At 37.0% G+C, this 14546-nt stretch overlaps 1 protein-coding gene across 1 annotated transcript in view; it reads left to right on the top strand.

Annotated features, from left to right (window-relative positions):
- FAT4 (FAT atypical cadherin 4) overlaps positions 1-14546 on the top strand; it is a 166653-nt gene that overhangs the window by 122973 nt on the left and 29134 nt on the right. The window contains exons 8-9 of the mRNA XM_061191994.1: positions 301-551; positions 2587-6936. Coding sequence (XP_061047977.1) covers positions 301-551; positions 2587-6936 — 4601 coding nt within the window. The remainder of the gene's footprint in view (positions 1-300; positions 552-2586; positions 6937-14546) is intronic.

The raw sequence follows: 14546 nt of genomic DNA, 5'->3' as shown, positions 1-14546 counted from the left end.
ATGCTCTCAGGCTGGTTTATTTAAAACACGATAGTCTTCTGGGTATATTCTGGGGACTTGCATGATTTAAGAAACCCACAAACCTTGTGAGGACCTGCTTGAGGTCATGGGATATCTCACAATAAAGATTGTTAATGTGATGTTCACATAAAATTTGAACTCGCCATATCCTTTCGTTGTTGTGTGATCTTACTTGTAATGTTTTTCTTGACATTTCTGCCTCGGTCATTAAATTATAGTAAATAGATGTTGCAGCATTAAAACTGGAAGAAATATGCCCATGTCTGCTCTCTGCTTTAGTTATAGGATCATTGGTGGAAATTCTCAGTTCACCATCAACCCCTCCACAGGACAAATCATCACCAGTGCGTTGCTAGACAGGGAAACAAAAGAGAATTATACTTTAGTGGTCGTTGCCAGTGATACTGGATCCCTGGAGCCTCTTTCCAGTTCCGCCAGTGTGCTCGTCACGGTGACTGACGTCAACGACAACCCACCAAGGTTTCAGCATCACCCGTATGTCACACACATCCCGTCTCCTACTCTTCCAGGTAACCAAACCAACTGGGAGGTCTCATAGATAAATAAAAACTATACATTGGACACTTCCTATAATTACATTGCTGTTATTTTTACATGTATATTTCTGATATAGCCAAAGTTGGCAAATCCTCTAAAATTCAACTCTTGCCTAAATACATTGAAGGAACATCGAATCTTGCAAATTAATTCTTTCTTCCCAGACCAATTGTATTTAAGGTTTTATAATTGCCACACCTTTCCTAGTGCTGTTTCTTAATTTTACTTGAATATTGTTAAAGATTAGAATAGATTTCACCTTGTAGTCAGGGAGGGTTCTGTCCTGAGATGCAATTTGTGTGTTCCTTGATAGGAGGGACGTTATCTCTTTTTCCATGCCATATCCGAGCACCTGAAACATTATCTGGGAAGTAATAGGCCTTCAACTGTATTTCTTAGTAGAAAATGAATATTTTATTCAATGCTTCATAGATAAGTTTTCAAAAGGTTTAATGAAGGAATCCTTCTAGTTAATTATTACTGTAAATATTTTACTCTAGTTTTGATGAGTGAAGTTTTTCTTCTGTTAGTATGAGTATGAAGCCGTTAATGAACCACTTTCGTATTGACAATATGTATTTATCTTTCTTCATCTCTTCTAAATTTAGTTTGGTTTTGTTTGTTTCTTTGCAAGGAATGGCCTACTCTCTTAGGCACTACAGAAATCATCTGCCATTGGTAATTTTTGAAATGAATTTTGAAACAGGAAAATATACAAATAAAGGCCATAATTAATTTTCCTTGCTTTAAAATATTTTTAATTAGAAAAACAAAAAAAACGGATGCAGGATTTCTCCTCTAGTGATCTTTGAGCTTCTATTCACTTAAGAAGGTCTAATTGATACCAATTGCAAGTATAAAATCCATAAATTATTGTGCCAAATTTCTATCAAAAGGAAATGTCAATAGTGAAGTCATAAATCCCTGATGACGGCCTTCAGCTGAAATGATGCTGGCAGGCATGATTCTAATCACACCCAATGTGTGGTGATGCAATATAACATCTCCTGTACAAAGTGAGTAAGGCTTAAGCATTTTTTTCCTCATTAGACATATTATAGTTAATCAGAATCACTGGCCTTTTTTAAATTAGAGACTTTTCACTTGTGTCACAAACTCTTCTGTTACGGGTAGGAGTGCAGGTTTGGGAAAGGTTTCTGAATAAGTTTATCGAAAACATGTCCTTACGGCAGCTTTTCAGCGTATCTCCTCTACAATCTGTCCAGTTGGCCCTCATCCCAAGCATTGACTTTTGGAATCCAAATTGAGTCCATTCTTCCTCAGTTCTTATTTCTTACTACTTTATAATTGTTTATATGTGTGTGTGTGTGTGTGTGTGTGTGTGTGTGTACTTTATAATTGTTCATATATGTGTGTGTGTGTAATTTATAATTGTTATATATATAATGTATGCACGCATACATATATACACTTCATCTCCGTATGAGAATAGTTCACAGATAAAAGAATTTTGCTATAAAACAGTGGGTATAAGGAATCAACAGTAATTTTTTAAACATATTATTTTTGTTGACATGATTACATAAAAGGTAATTCAACAATATTTTAAGACATAATAGAGCAATTATTTTTTTTCCCAATTGGGCATAAACATAGTTCTTAGCAGAACTCCTGTATTATTGTGTTTGTTGGAAGTTCTGTTGTGTACAGATTTTTCTCCTAGGAACTATAATTCGGAAAGATTAGCCATTGCTCTTCCCTGTGCTTCTCGCAAAGGCACACTGAAAATTATTGAATTCAGTAGACTGTATGGGTTTTAGGTAGATAATGGGAGGTCAGTTCCTGAAGACTACTGTTAGATTTGACTGGGGAACTTCAGAGACAATATAAGAGGTACTGTTCTCCCCTAGTAATCATGGGGAAATAAAGTTATGTCAGGTAGCAATATAGTGTTTTATATATAGTTTTAATATAGTGTTTTAACTTACTATCAAATGTTTTATTGGGGTTCCATGAGATTATAACTGCACACTCCCTCTTTTATAGGTTCCTTCGTCTTTGCGGTTACTGTCACAGATGCTGATTTTGGACCCAATTCTGAACTACATTATTCTCTTTCGGGTAGAAACTCTGAAAAATTTCACATTGACCCACTGAGAGGAGCTATTATGGCAGCCGGACCACTAAATGGCACTTCAGAAGTGACGTTTTCTGTACATGTAAAAGACGGTGGCTCATTTCCAAAGACAGATTCTACAACGGTGACTGTTCGATTTGTGAACAAAGCAGATTTCCCTAAAGTCAGAGCCAAAGAACAAACTTTCGTGTTTCCTGAAAACCAACCAGTAGGCACTCTTGTCACTACCATAACGGGGTCCTCCTTGAGAGGAGAACCTTTGTCCTATTATATTGCAAGTGGGAATCTTGGCAACACATTTCAGACTGATCAGTTATCAGGGCAGGTGTCCATTAGTGAACCTCTGGATTTTGAAAAGATACAAAAATATGTTGTATGGATAGAAGCCAGAGATGGAGGTTTCCCTCCTTTCTCCTCTTATGAGAAACTTGACATAACAGTATTAGATGTCAATGATAATTCCCCAGTTTTTAAGGAAGATCCATTTGTATCTGAAATATTGGAAAACCTTTCTCCTCGAAAAATACTTACTGTTTCTGCAGTGGACAAGGATAGTGGACCCAATGGACAGTTAGACTATGAAATTGTTAATGGCAACAGAGAACATAGTTTCAGTATCAATCATGCTACTGGTGAAATTAGAAGCATTCGACCTTTAGACCGGGAAAAAATATCTCAGTATGTGCTTACCATAAAGTCCTCAGACAAAGGCTCCCCTTCTCAGAGTACCTCAGTAAAAGTCATCATTAACATTTTAGATGAAAATGATAATGCCCCTAGGTTTTCGCAAATATTCAGTGCCCACATTCCTGAAAATTCCCCATTAGGGTACACAGTTACACGTGTCACAACTTCTGATGAAGATATTGGTGTAAATGCAATTAGTAGATATTCTATAATGGACACAAGTCTTCCGTTTATGATTAATCCCAGCACTGGGGATATTGTAATTAGTAGACCTTTAAATAGAGAAGACACAGACCGTTATAGAATCCGAGTTTCTGCCCACGATTCTGGATGGACTGTAAGTACAGATGTCACGATATTTGTGACAGATGTCAATGACAATGCTCCAAGATTCAGCAGACCATCCTATTACTTAGATTTTCCTGAACTTACTGAAATTGGCTCCAGAGTGACTCAGGTATCTGCAACAGACCCCGATGAGGGATCAAACGGACAAGTGTTCTATTTTATAAAATCTCAGTCAGAGTACTTCAGGATTAATGCCACCACAGGAGAGATTTTCAATAAACAGGTCTTAATATACCAAAACGTCAGTGGCTTCAGTAACGTGAACATCAACAGACATAGTTTTATAGTGACGTCTTCAGATCGAGGTAATCCTGCATTACTTAGTGAGACAACAGTTACCATCAACACGGTGGACAGTAATGACAACGCACCACAATTTCTTAAACCTGCATATTTTACTCCAGTCACCAAACATGTTAAAATTGGTACAAAGTTAATCAAAGTTACTGCAGTAGATGAGAAAGATTTTGGATTGAATTCTGAAGTGGAGTATTTCATTTCGAATGAAAATCATTTGGGAAAATTTAAGTTAGACAATAATACGGGGTGGATTTCAGTAGCAGCTCCCCTGATATCTGACTTGAATCAAAACTTTTTGATCACTGTCACCGCGAAGGATAAGGGAAACCCTCCACTTTCATCCCAAGCCACTGTTCACATAATTGTCACCGAGGAAAACTACCACACACCTGAATTCTCTCAAAGCCACATGAGTGCAACCATCCCTGAAAGCCATAGTATTGGGGCCATTGTCAGAACCGTTTCTGCAAGAGATAGAGACACGGCTATGAATGGCTTGATTAAGTACAGTATTTCCTCAGGAAATGAAGAAGGCATCTTTGCAATCAATTCCTCCACAGGTGTATTAACACTAGCCAAAGCTCTTGATTATGAGCTATGCCAGAAACACGAAATGACTATTAGTGCTACAGATGGAGGCTGGGTTGCAAGGACTGGTTACTGCAGTGTGACTGTAGATGTGATTGATGTGAATGACAATTCTCCAGTGTTCCTCCCTGATGAATATTTCCCCGCTGTTTTGGAAAATGCCCCCAGTGGGACGACAGTTATCCACCTAAATGCAACAGATGCCGACTCTGGAACCAATGCTGTGACTGCATATACTATACAGTCATCTGACAGTGACCTCTTTGTCATTGACCCCAACACAGGAGTCATCACCACTCAAGGCTTCTTGGATTTTGAAACCAAGCAGAGCTACCACCTTACTGTGAAAGCTTTCAATGTCCCCGATGAAGAAAGGTGCAGTTTTGCCACTGTTAATATACAGTTAAAAGGGACAAATGAATATGTGCCTCGTTTTGTTTCCAAACTTTACTATTTTGAAATCTCAGAAGCAGCTCCTAAAGGTACTATTGTTGGAGAAGTGTTTGCCAGTGACCGTGATTTGGGCACTGATGGGGAAGTGCATTATTTGATTTTTGGTGACAGTAGAAAGAAGGGTTTCCAGATCAACAAGAAGACTGGACAAATTTATGTTTCTGGACTTCTTGATAGAGAAAAAGAAGAAAGGGTATCTTTGAAGGTACTGGCCAAGAATTTTGGCAGCATTAGGGGTGCAGACATCGATGAGGTCACTGTAAATGTCACTGTGCTTGATGCCAATGACCCACCCGTTTTTAGTCTAAACATCTACAGTGTTCAGATCAGTGAAGGGGTCCCAACGGGAACACATGTGACCTTTGTCAGTGCCTTCGACTCAGACTCTGTTCCCAGCTGGAGTAGGTTTTCCTATTTTATTGGATCAGGGAATGAAAATGGTGCCTTTTCCATTAATCCACAGACAGGACAGATCACCGTTACTGCAGAATTAGATCGAGAAACCCTACCCATCTATAATCTCACGGTTTTAGCTGTGGATTCAGGGACCCCCTCAGCTACAGGAAGTGCCTCCTTATTAGTCACCCTGGAAGATATAAATGATAATGGGCCTATGCTGACCATCAGTGAGGGAGAAGTTATGGAAAACAAACGCCCAGGAACTCTGGTGATGACCCTTCAGTCCACGGATCCTGACCTCCCTCCAAATCAAGGCCCCTTTACCTATTACTTGCTGAGCACGGGTCCTGCCACCAGCTATTTTAGTCTGAACACTGCTGGAGTTCTGAGCACGACTAGAGAGATTGACAGAGAGCAAATTGCAGACTTCTATCTGTCTGTGGTCACTAGGGACTCCGGTGTTCCTCAGATGTCTTCCACAGGAACCGTGCATATCACAGTGATAGACCAAAATGACAACCCTTCACAGTCTCGGACGGTGGAGATATTTGTTAATTATTATGGCAACTTGTTTCCTGGTGGGATTTTAGGCTCCGTGAAGCCACAGGATCCCGATGTGTTAGACACCTTCCACTGCTCCCTGGCTTCGGGAGTTACGAGCCTCTTCAGTATTCCCAGGGGCACTTGCAATCTGAGTTCCCAGCCAAGGTCCACGGATGGCGCGTTTGATCTGACTGTCCTCAGCAATGATGGCGTCCACAGCGCGGTCACGAGCAATATCCGAGTTTTCTTCACTGGATTTTCCAACACGACAGTGGATAACAGCATCCTGCTGCGTCTCAGCGTACCAAGTGTAAAGGACTTCTTGACGAACCACTACCTTCATTTCTTACGCATTGCCAGTTCACAGCTGACTGGCCTCGGGACCGCTGTGCAACTGTATGGGGCCTATGAAGGGAACAACAGAACATTTCTTTTGGCAGCTGTGAAGCGAAACCATAATCAGTATGTGAATCCCAGTGGTGTAGCCACCTTCTTTGAAAGCATCAAAGAGATCCTCTTCCGGCAGAGTGGAGTGAAGGTAGAGTCTGTAGATCACGACTCCTGTGCTCCTGGCCCATGTCAGAACGGAGGCAGCTGTGTCAGGAGACTGGCCGTGAGCTTCGAATTAAAGAGCCATGAGAGCCTTCCGGTCATCATCGTGGCAAATGAACCTTTGCAGCCTTTCTTATGCAAGTGTCTGCCAGGCTATGCTGGCAGCTGGTGTGAAATAGACATAGACGAATGCCTTCCGTCCCCTTGCCACAATGGTGGGACCTGTCACAATTTAGTGGGAGGATTTTCATGCAGCTGCCCAGATGGCTTCACTGGCAGGGCCTGTGAGAGAGATATCAACGAGTGCCTGCCTAGTCCCTGCAAGAACAGTGCCGTCTGCCAGAACTTTCCAGGAGGCTTCAACTGTGTTTGCAAAACTGGATACACAGGTATGACAATGTTTGGCTTTTTTTTCCCACCAAGACTTTAGCCCTATCAAGTATAATAGAAAGTCATGAACTTTGTCATTTTCAAATGATTTTCCCTAAAGAATAAGCAGAATCACAGCAAATGCCTGAAGCATTTACTATTGGCCAGACACTGTTCTAAGCACTTGATCTGTATTTATTTCACTCACTTCTCACAAGAAACCTACGAGGTAGGGATAATGATTTTCCAGGTTTTACAGAGGAGGAAGATGATGTAGAGAGAAGTTGAGTTGGGTTTCTAAGGTGACTCAGTTGATTTTTTGTAGAGTCGGGATGTGAGCTTACACAGTTCATTCCAGAGGTTAAGTTCTTGTCTTGGACAAGAGCAAAAAGAGCATCTTAGCTTCAAAAAAGTGTTGTAAAGTTAAAGGACATGGTATAGTTAAAGTATAAGACCTGGACTATTTTATGTCCTAAATACAGTTCTCAATTGTTGTTGTTGGTTCCTTCATTTTATCATGGTCATTTTTATGATTTTTTATCATAATTATCATTAGGATGATTGAAATTTGACCCACACTGTGAGGAGAATGAAGCAAGAGCTATGATTTAGATTGAGATTGAAATGCCTTGTTATTTGTAGTAGTCGCTTAGAAAACATCATAGGCCTATTTCTAAGGTAACTGAGCCACAATGTACCTTGACATTTTAGAAACATATTGAGCAAATTTGTTTGACTAGTCTTTGGCATCCTAATAGGACATGATGTATGTTTATAAATATATCTCTGTTTCTATCCCTATCTATCTATCTATCTATCACCTATTTATTTATGAGCTGATCTGTAGTTAGTGCACCTTCAAATGTGTATAAATTTATGCTGTTGATAAGTTTGAGGAGAGACAATTTCTCTGCTGTAATTTGCACAGTATACATTTTTAGAGCATATATATTACATTGGGTTGCCCTGTAGTGTTTATGAACACAATTTAAAGTACAGTGAAATAGGTAAAACCAGGATATATTTTTAAAAATGTGGTAGATGTTTTGCAGAATACTATTTTAAAAGAAGTTTTTCAGAAAATGTATTTGGATATCATATTTTAAAATGATGCCCATCATGTGTAGACTTATAGTTTTATATTTGGAGAATTGAATTGCTTGGTGATGATATAAAGCAAGTTTGAATAAGCCAAAGCAGATCGCATAAGCTTTGCCTTCTACAAAATAATGTCCTTGAAATGTAAAGAAAAAAGGGGCAGCAAACATATGAATGAAAGAATCAAGGGATTTGACAGAACTTGATTTAGCTATAGCTTTTGAGAAGTCACCTTAGCTTGCTGACCTTCAACTCCCCCATCTGTAAAATGGGAATAATCATACTTACTTATCTTTTAGGGTTGTTGTAATGAGTAAAAATAATGTTTTTAAAACACCTAGCACAGAGCCCAGCTTTCAATAAGTAGCAATGCTGATTAGTAGCATTAGTAGTAGTGTTAGTATAATGGTAGATGTAGAGGTATGCCATAGGATTTCTATAAAGACAAGCCTCAGTGGCACAAGGCAAGTCCGAGTCTTACCAGAGTTGTACTTGTAGGATCATGAATAACAGGCTTACATACATGTTATGAGTTCAGGGTTTCTAGAAAACCTTCCTCACTCTTTCGCATCCTTCTCCCCTGCCCCCAACACCCCCCCCCCATTACGTCCTCTGTTGGGAATTCAACAATAAAGATTATTTATTTGTCCCATTTTAGTATAATACACTGATTCACACTTAGAGTGAGTTTATGCTTAGTTCTGGAATGAAGAAAGTGTGACTGCATTGGGTAGTAGATGGGGAAGAGGGAAAGTGTGTTAGCAAGGCACCCTATGCTGATCTCAGCATAAATGTTACTTACTGCATGAAGGGGCACAGAACTAGCCCTTTCACTTCACTTCTCTGTAGTTTGTTTCTTTATTTGTTTCATTTTATTTAAACATACACCGCATCCTTTTCTAAATGTAGTTGTAGAAACTTTTAAGCCTACTCTTCTTTCATCATGAACTATTAATAACATTTATCGAGTGACTATTTAAAACACTGCTTAAAGCTCCTTGCATCACAGACATTGTTATTCACTTATTTATTCAGTTCTTCTCACAACTCTATTAAATGAATATTTTTATCATTCCCATTTAAAAACAAAACAATTTGGATCTGAGAGGGATTGGAGATGAAATAACTTGCCTCCAGCATGGCACAGAAAGTGATCTGAGTTTTGACTCTAAGCTTTACTCCGGAGCCTCTGCTGTTTATATGCCTGTCATGTCTCATCACACTTTGATCTGCACTTGCTAGAGAGTATTGCTAGTGGGCCTGTGATATCTTCTAAGAATTTTTTTCCATGATTCTACTTAAACCGCACAAAAAGCCTATGAGACAGGTATTGGAATGCTCAAACTGGATAAGAGTGAAGGTCAGGAAAATTCACCCATAACCTCAGCAATAAGGACATTGCAGGTATTTCCAGAAACCGCTGCTAATCATCACTGCAGTGCTGCAATGAGTGACTCCCAGGAGAACAGTCCCTGCTTTGCTTTCACCCTTCAGATATCATTCAACTCTCACCCACTGGCAGAAGCTAAACCTGAGTCCTGTTGGAAGGGAGTCTGGAAAAATGATAGTTTTCCAACTTGCAGTCCCTGCAATACAGAAGGGTGGAATGGAGCTGAGCGTCAACAGAGAATATCTGACATAGAAAGACCCTCCTATTGCTCCTATTTAAGTTGTAGGAAGCTGAGCCTACACTCTGGTGACTCTAGGCCCAGAGCTGCCAAAAACGAGATCATAACCTCTTTCTCTAAGGAACATCATTTGAAGTAATGTATTAATTTTACATGTGGTCCCTCCTCAGAGCTCACTTTAGTCCCTGTTTGCATAATTGGAGATAATCCAATTGATCAGGAATGATATAAGCAAACATATAATTGAATGCTTCATATAAATCTTACATTTTTAAATTAATGTTATTCTTTGTTTCCAAACTCTGTATGCAAAGTCCATCCAGTAAAACTAGCAGATAATTAAAGTCTGATAGTTTTATTTCTTTATTTTGTTTTGCAGAAAACAGTATATGAAAAACCATGCTGACAAATTGTTAACCCACACACTAAATTAGGAATGCATTGTTTAAATGTCTGTAAATGTTTAATGTTCCTTGGAAAGGTAATCCCTCAAGTATCATTTTGAGTTACTTTTTTCCAGCTAGTCTTTACCAGGTAACCTGACTCAGGAAGGTGGAGCTAATGCACCAAAACATCTTAAAGAACCAATCAGAGCTAATAAGTCATAAGACAAAATTCATAGTTAAGCACAAGTGTGCCTCACAGAATGAATTTTTAAATATTCATTCTGGCTAGATTTTACTTCTGTTAACATTAAGTATTAGTGCCTTAGTGAAGCCTTCTTCAAAGTCTGTATGTATTGTATTCAGATTTTTTTGGATCATCAGAATTATTTCAAAGCACCTATATTTTATACTCTATTTACTATTGTGGACTTTCACTGCATTTTTTTTCAGTGATTTTTAAAGTTGGTGACGTTACAAATTGGAGCTGTGAGAGTATATAAACTTTCTGATTAAAATAATTCTCAGCTGCTGCCCCCCATCACACACACACACACACACATGCACACACACTACTGAATATTTCATGTGAAGCTAGAGATTGTGCTAAAGATTAGATGAGTGTTTATGAATTGATGCAAGTTGAGAGGCTTTATCCTAAGAATACCCCACAGAGAGTGGTTAAATATTAGCTCAACAGGGAATCTTTGTGGAGAACATCTTATAAGGATGCAAGTAGAAAAATGAAAATTATGGAATGATTACAACAAAAAGATATGAAGAGATATAGTTATTATCATATTGCTACCATATTCCTGATATATTTATTTTTTTAAGTTTATTTTCAAGTTTGTGGCTATAGGGTCACATAATAAATATGGAATAAGAATATTTTTTATTTAATGACTTTAGAGAAAACTAATTTGTTTGTATAACTTGTATTTTGGGTGGGTTTTTCTTAGTTACTAGAAAAAGAACCAAAAAGAAATTGAGAAAAAAAATACTGAGACTTCATTTTCCGTTATAATCACTTCATGTTTCACTGTTAAGAACATTTTCCTATAATTTAATTTTATATTAATAGCACTAAATGAAGCTTTGATTAGCTATATGTAGAGTATATTAGAAAAGATGAATAAATTTTAATATAGTCTAGAACATGTGAAAAAATGTCTAGATTTTCACAAAGTTTAATAGTATAAGAAATTGCATCAACCGTCAATGTGCCCCAGTAAACTGACAGAAAATATCTTCCATATTATTCGTGCCTCAGAAGTTCAAGGAACCCTGGAGGAAAACATCAGCCTAATAACTACAAATCTAATATTTCTTTTCCTATACAAATGAAAATTCCTTGTGTTTAATAGAACACTAATTAGAAAGCACAATTATAGTCAGTAACCACACAGCATCTGTCTTCCTGCTCCCAGGTTTTCTGTTTGCAGTACACCCTGCATTAAATCCTTCATAGTAATGAATGGTGTTATAAAGGGCAGCATGTATATGGAACTTATTTCTAAATCCTGGTCTCTCATAACAGAATTAGTTCATAGCACCTTTAACCTTTCCTGTTCACTTTCACACATCTGGATGCATTTTAGGTGTGGTATTTGTAGTAACGCCAGGAGTGTATTCCCACAAGGAGAAGTTTTCCTGTGCTCTCTAGTAAGTCCCAGTATTTCAGGGGAGGATGAGATTTGTCCATTCATCACTTTTATGTCACTTGACAGTATAAAAAGGCCCGTAAAGTTATTTACAGGTTGTGCATAGTAATTTTACCAGGAAACTTGGCAAACATTTGCTTTCATGAAGATGGGAGTCGTAACTAAGAGTCATTCTCTTAAAATCACAGCAGTCATATATTAATGTTGTCAATGATCATGTGACCAGGAAACCAAAGAATATAAACAAATTTTATTTCCAAGAGTGGAATTACACAGTTTGCCTCAAATGATACATTAACTTATTAAAGCATTAATAACAGGTTCTAGTAGCTTAAAAGCTTCTTATTTCTGTGGAAAATAAGCGTGTATTTGTAAGCTTATCGTAGATATTATGTGTATCATTATATATAATCATTTGTAGTCTCATTGAGATCGTATTTGTGTGTGTTTTAATATACGAAGGTAAGACCTTTTTTTTTTTCTTTTTGGTTTTATTACTAGCAACCCTTATTTAAGCATAATATTTTTGCTTTGTTTCCATGTGAAAAACCATAATGCTAATTGATCAGGATACTTAGATGAGCTATCTTCATAGTGCCTTTCATTTACATAGCATGCAAAAAACAGCTACTTTCTATTAAAATAATAAAAAAGCCTATAAGCATAAACATTCAGAATATATAGCGTGTATGTATTATGGAATTATATTTGCTAATAAAATAATCAATTTAGATATAAAATGAATTTTGTTAGTTCCACACGGTCTTCCTTCTCCTCTGTGTATAAACACAAGAGATTCAAAAGTATTACTTGTGGTGATCTAACATATATCTGATCTAAGATATTAAATTGAAGCCTACACAAACTATGGGATATCAGAAATCATCATATCCCCATAGGGTGGCTGAATTTAACAGGCAAGAATTAATTTAGCACAATTATACCTAACTTAACATTAAAATGTGCTATTGCAATGAGTGAAACTTGAATATATATCCTTGTCGAAAAGATCTTAGATGATCACATCAGATTCGATTTATGTTCAACACTTCATCACACCTTCTGCCCCAGAACATGAAGACACATGCTAAATTTCTCCTGTAAGTTTAAACTGTAATCTTGAAAAGTCTGGATTTACCTTGGCCTCCTATTATGCATTCACTTTCATCTTCAACAATTCCCATTCTCCATGTGCTAGGAGCTTACACTTCCAAAAGCACATCTCTTTCTATCTATAATAAATAATGTATATCAACACCATTAATTGATGAATGTCAAAGCAATGAGATCACTTTATTCCTCTAAACAGCTGCTCTGACAGTTAACATATCTTAATAGAAAAAGGCTCCTTGAGTTCAGGAGACATAAATGCCTTTCTCTGTGCAAGCCCTATCAGCATACTTCCAAGCCTCAAGGTACTGACAAATATTGTTAATTGACTTGCAGCATTAATTAAGTTAATGATGCAAAATTTTGTTTCACGGTGCTCCAACACATCAGATTGTTTGTAGCAGAAGCATGTTAGAGTAATTCAAACTGCTGCATTCTCTGATAATCATTATGCCATTAACATAGATGTATGCAGAACATTACAGAATTTGTTGCTGACTTCTAATTGGGTAATAGAGCATAAACTTTCCAAACCCTAGAAATACACATTTAAAGGCTTTTTGATTCTAAGTAAAATTATGACATCTTTCCCTCACATGTAAGAAAAAATGTTCTTTTAATAATAACTTAAATTGCAACATTGAGTTTTCAAACTGTATCTTGGAATCTAGTACGGCAACCTCTTTGAAATTTACTAATTGTAAAATAAAAATATTACTCAATAAATGGAGTACTCAAACTAAAGTTTTGAATGGTAAATAATTTACATACTCTAACAACAACAAATAAGACTATTTTACCCAAACTCAACAATAAATTCATTTGCGTAACCCCTAGAAAATTCATTTCTTAAATTTTTGACAAATATGAAGATAAAACTCAGGCTTAAAATAAAATGTCAAATGAAAGATTGAATTTTCTTTCTCCTTAAAAGAAGTTCATTCTCAAACTAATATTTTCTCAGTTTGTAGCTGCTTCTGTTTATGTAGTCACTGTATGTTTTAACACATGAGTAAGTCGTATTTATTTTTGGGTTTCTTTCCACCTCTTGCTTTGGACTAACTGAAATAGCTCATAGTTTGTATTTGAATTAAATTCAGATGTCTGTGTTAAAATCTTATTTTGTAAGGGGTAAATAAAATAACCATTTTATATAATTATTTTTTAAAAACCCTAAATTTCTTTGTTGTTATTGCTGTAGAAACCAAGACTCAAGGTGGTCTTTTCCAACAAGATTCAAAAAAGTAGAGAGTTGAGATTTACAGGATCAGTGATTTGGGTTTTTATAGTCATACATTGTTCTTGGAGAGCACAGATGTCCAACTACTTGAGTAAGTGTACATGACCACACCCGCTAAACTGATTAGCCTTTGTTCCCCATTTCCAGTCTTCAAGAAGTGAAGTTTGTGATTTTGTAACCTACGTATATGTGTTCACAACATGAAGGTTATACTGACCGTACCTGTAAAGAATATTAGTCTATATCCTTAATGCATGCTACTTTTAACACAACTCTAAAAGAAATTTTCAAAAAAAGAAAGGAAAAGATGAAAATAAAACCTTACTTAGTACAACGGCACATGTGAAAATTATGCATAATCTTACAGTGGAAAAAATGGAAAGACTGGGATGTGACTTTCCTGATACTAGGTAAATAATCAATAGTATAGTCAATAGGTCTTATTTCATTCTCTATTGAGCGGTATCAGTATTGTATTAAGGGGAAAAAAGTACACTTCTCTAGAAC

Source organism: Eubalaena glacialis, chromosome 5, assembly GCF_028564815.1.
Source record: "Eubalaena glacialis isolate mEubGla1 chromosome 5, mEubGla1.1.hap2.+ XY, whole genome shotgun sequence".
In the NCBI taxonomy this organism is placed as follows: Eukaryota; Metazoa; Chordata; class Mammalia; order Artiodactyla; family Balaenidae; genus Eubalaena; species Eubalaena glacialis.
The sequence above is the reverse complement of the archived record's forward strand: the minus strand, read 5'-3'. Positions and strand labels throughout refer to the sequence as shown.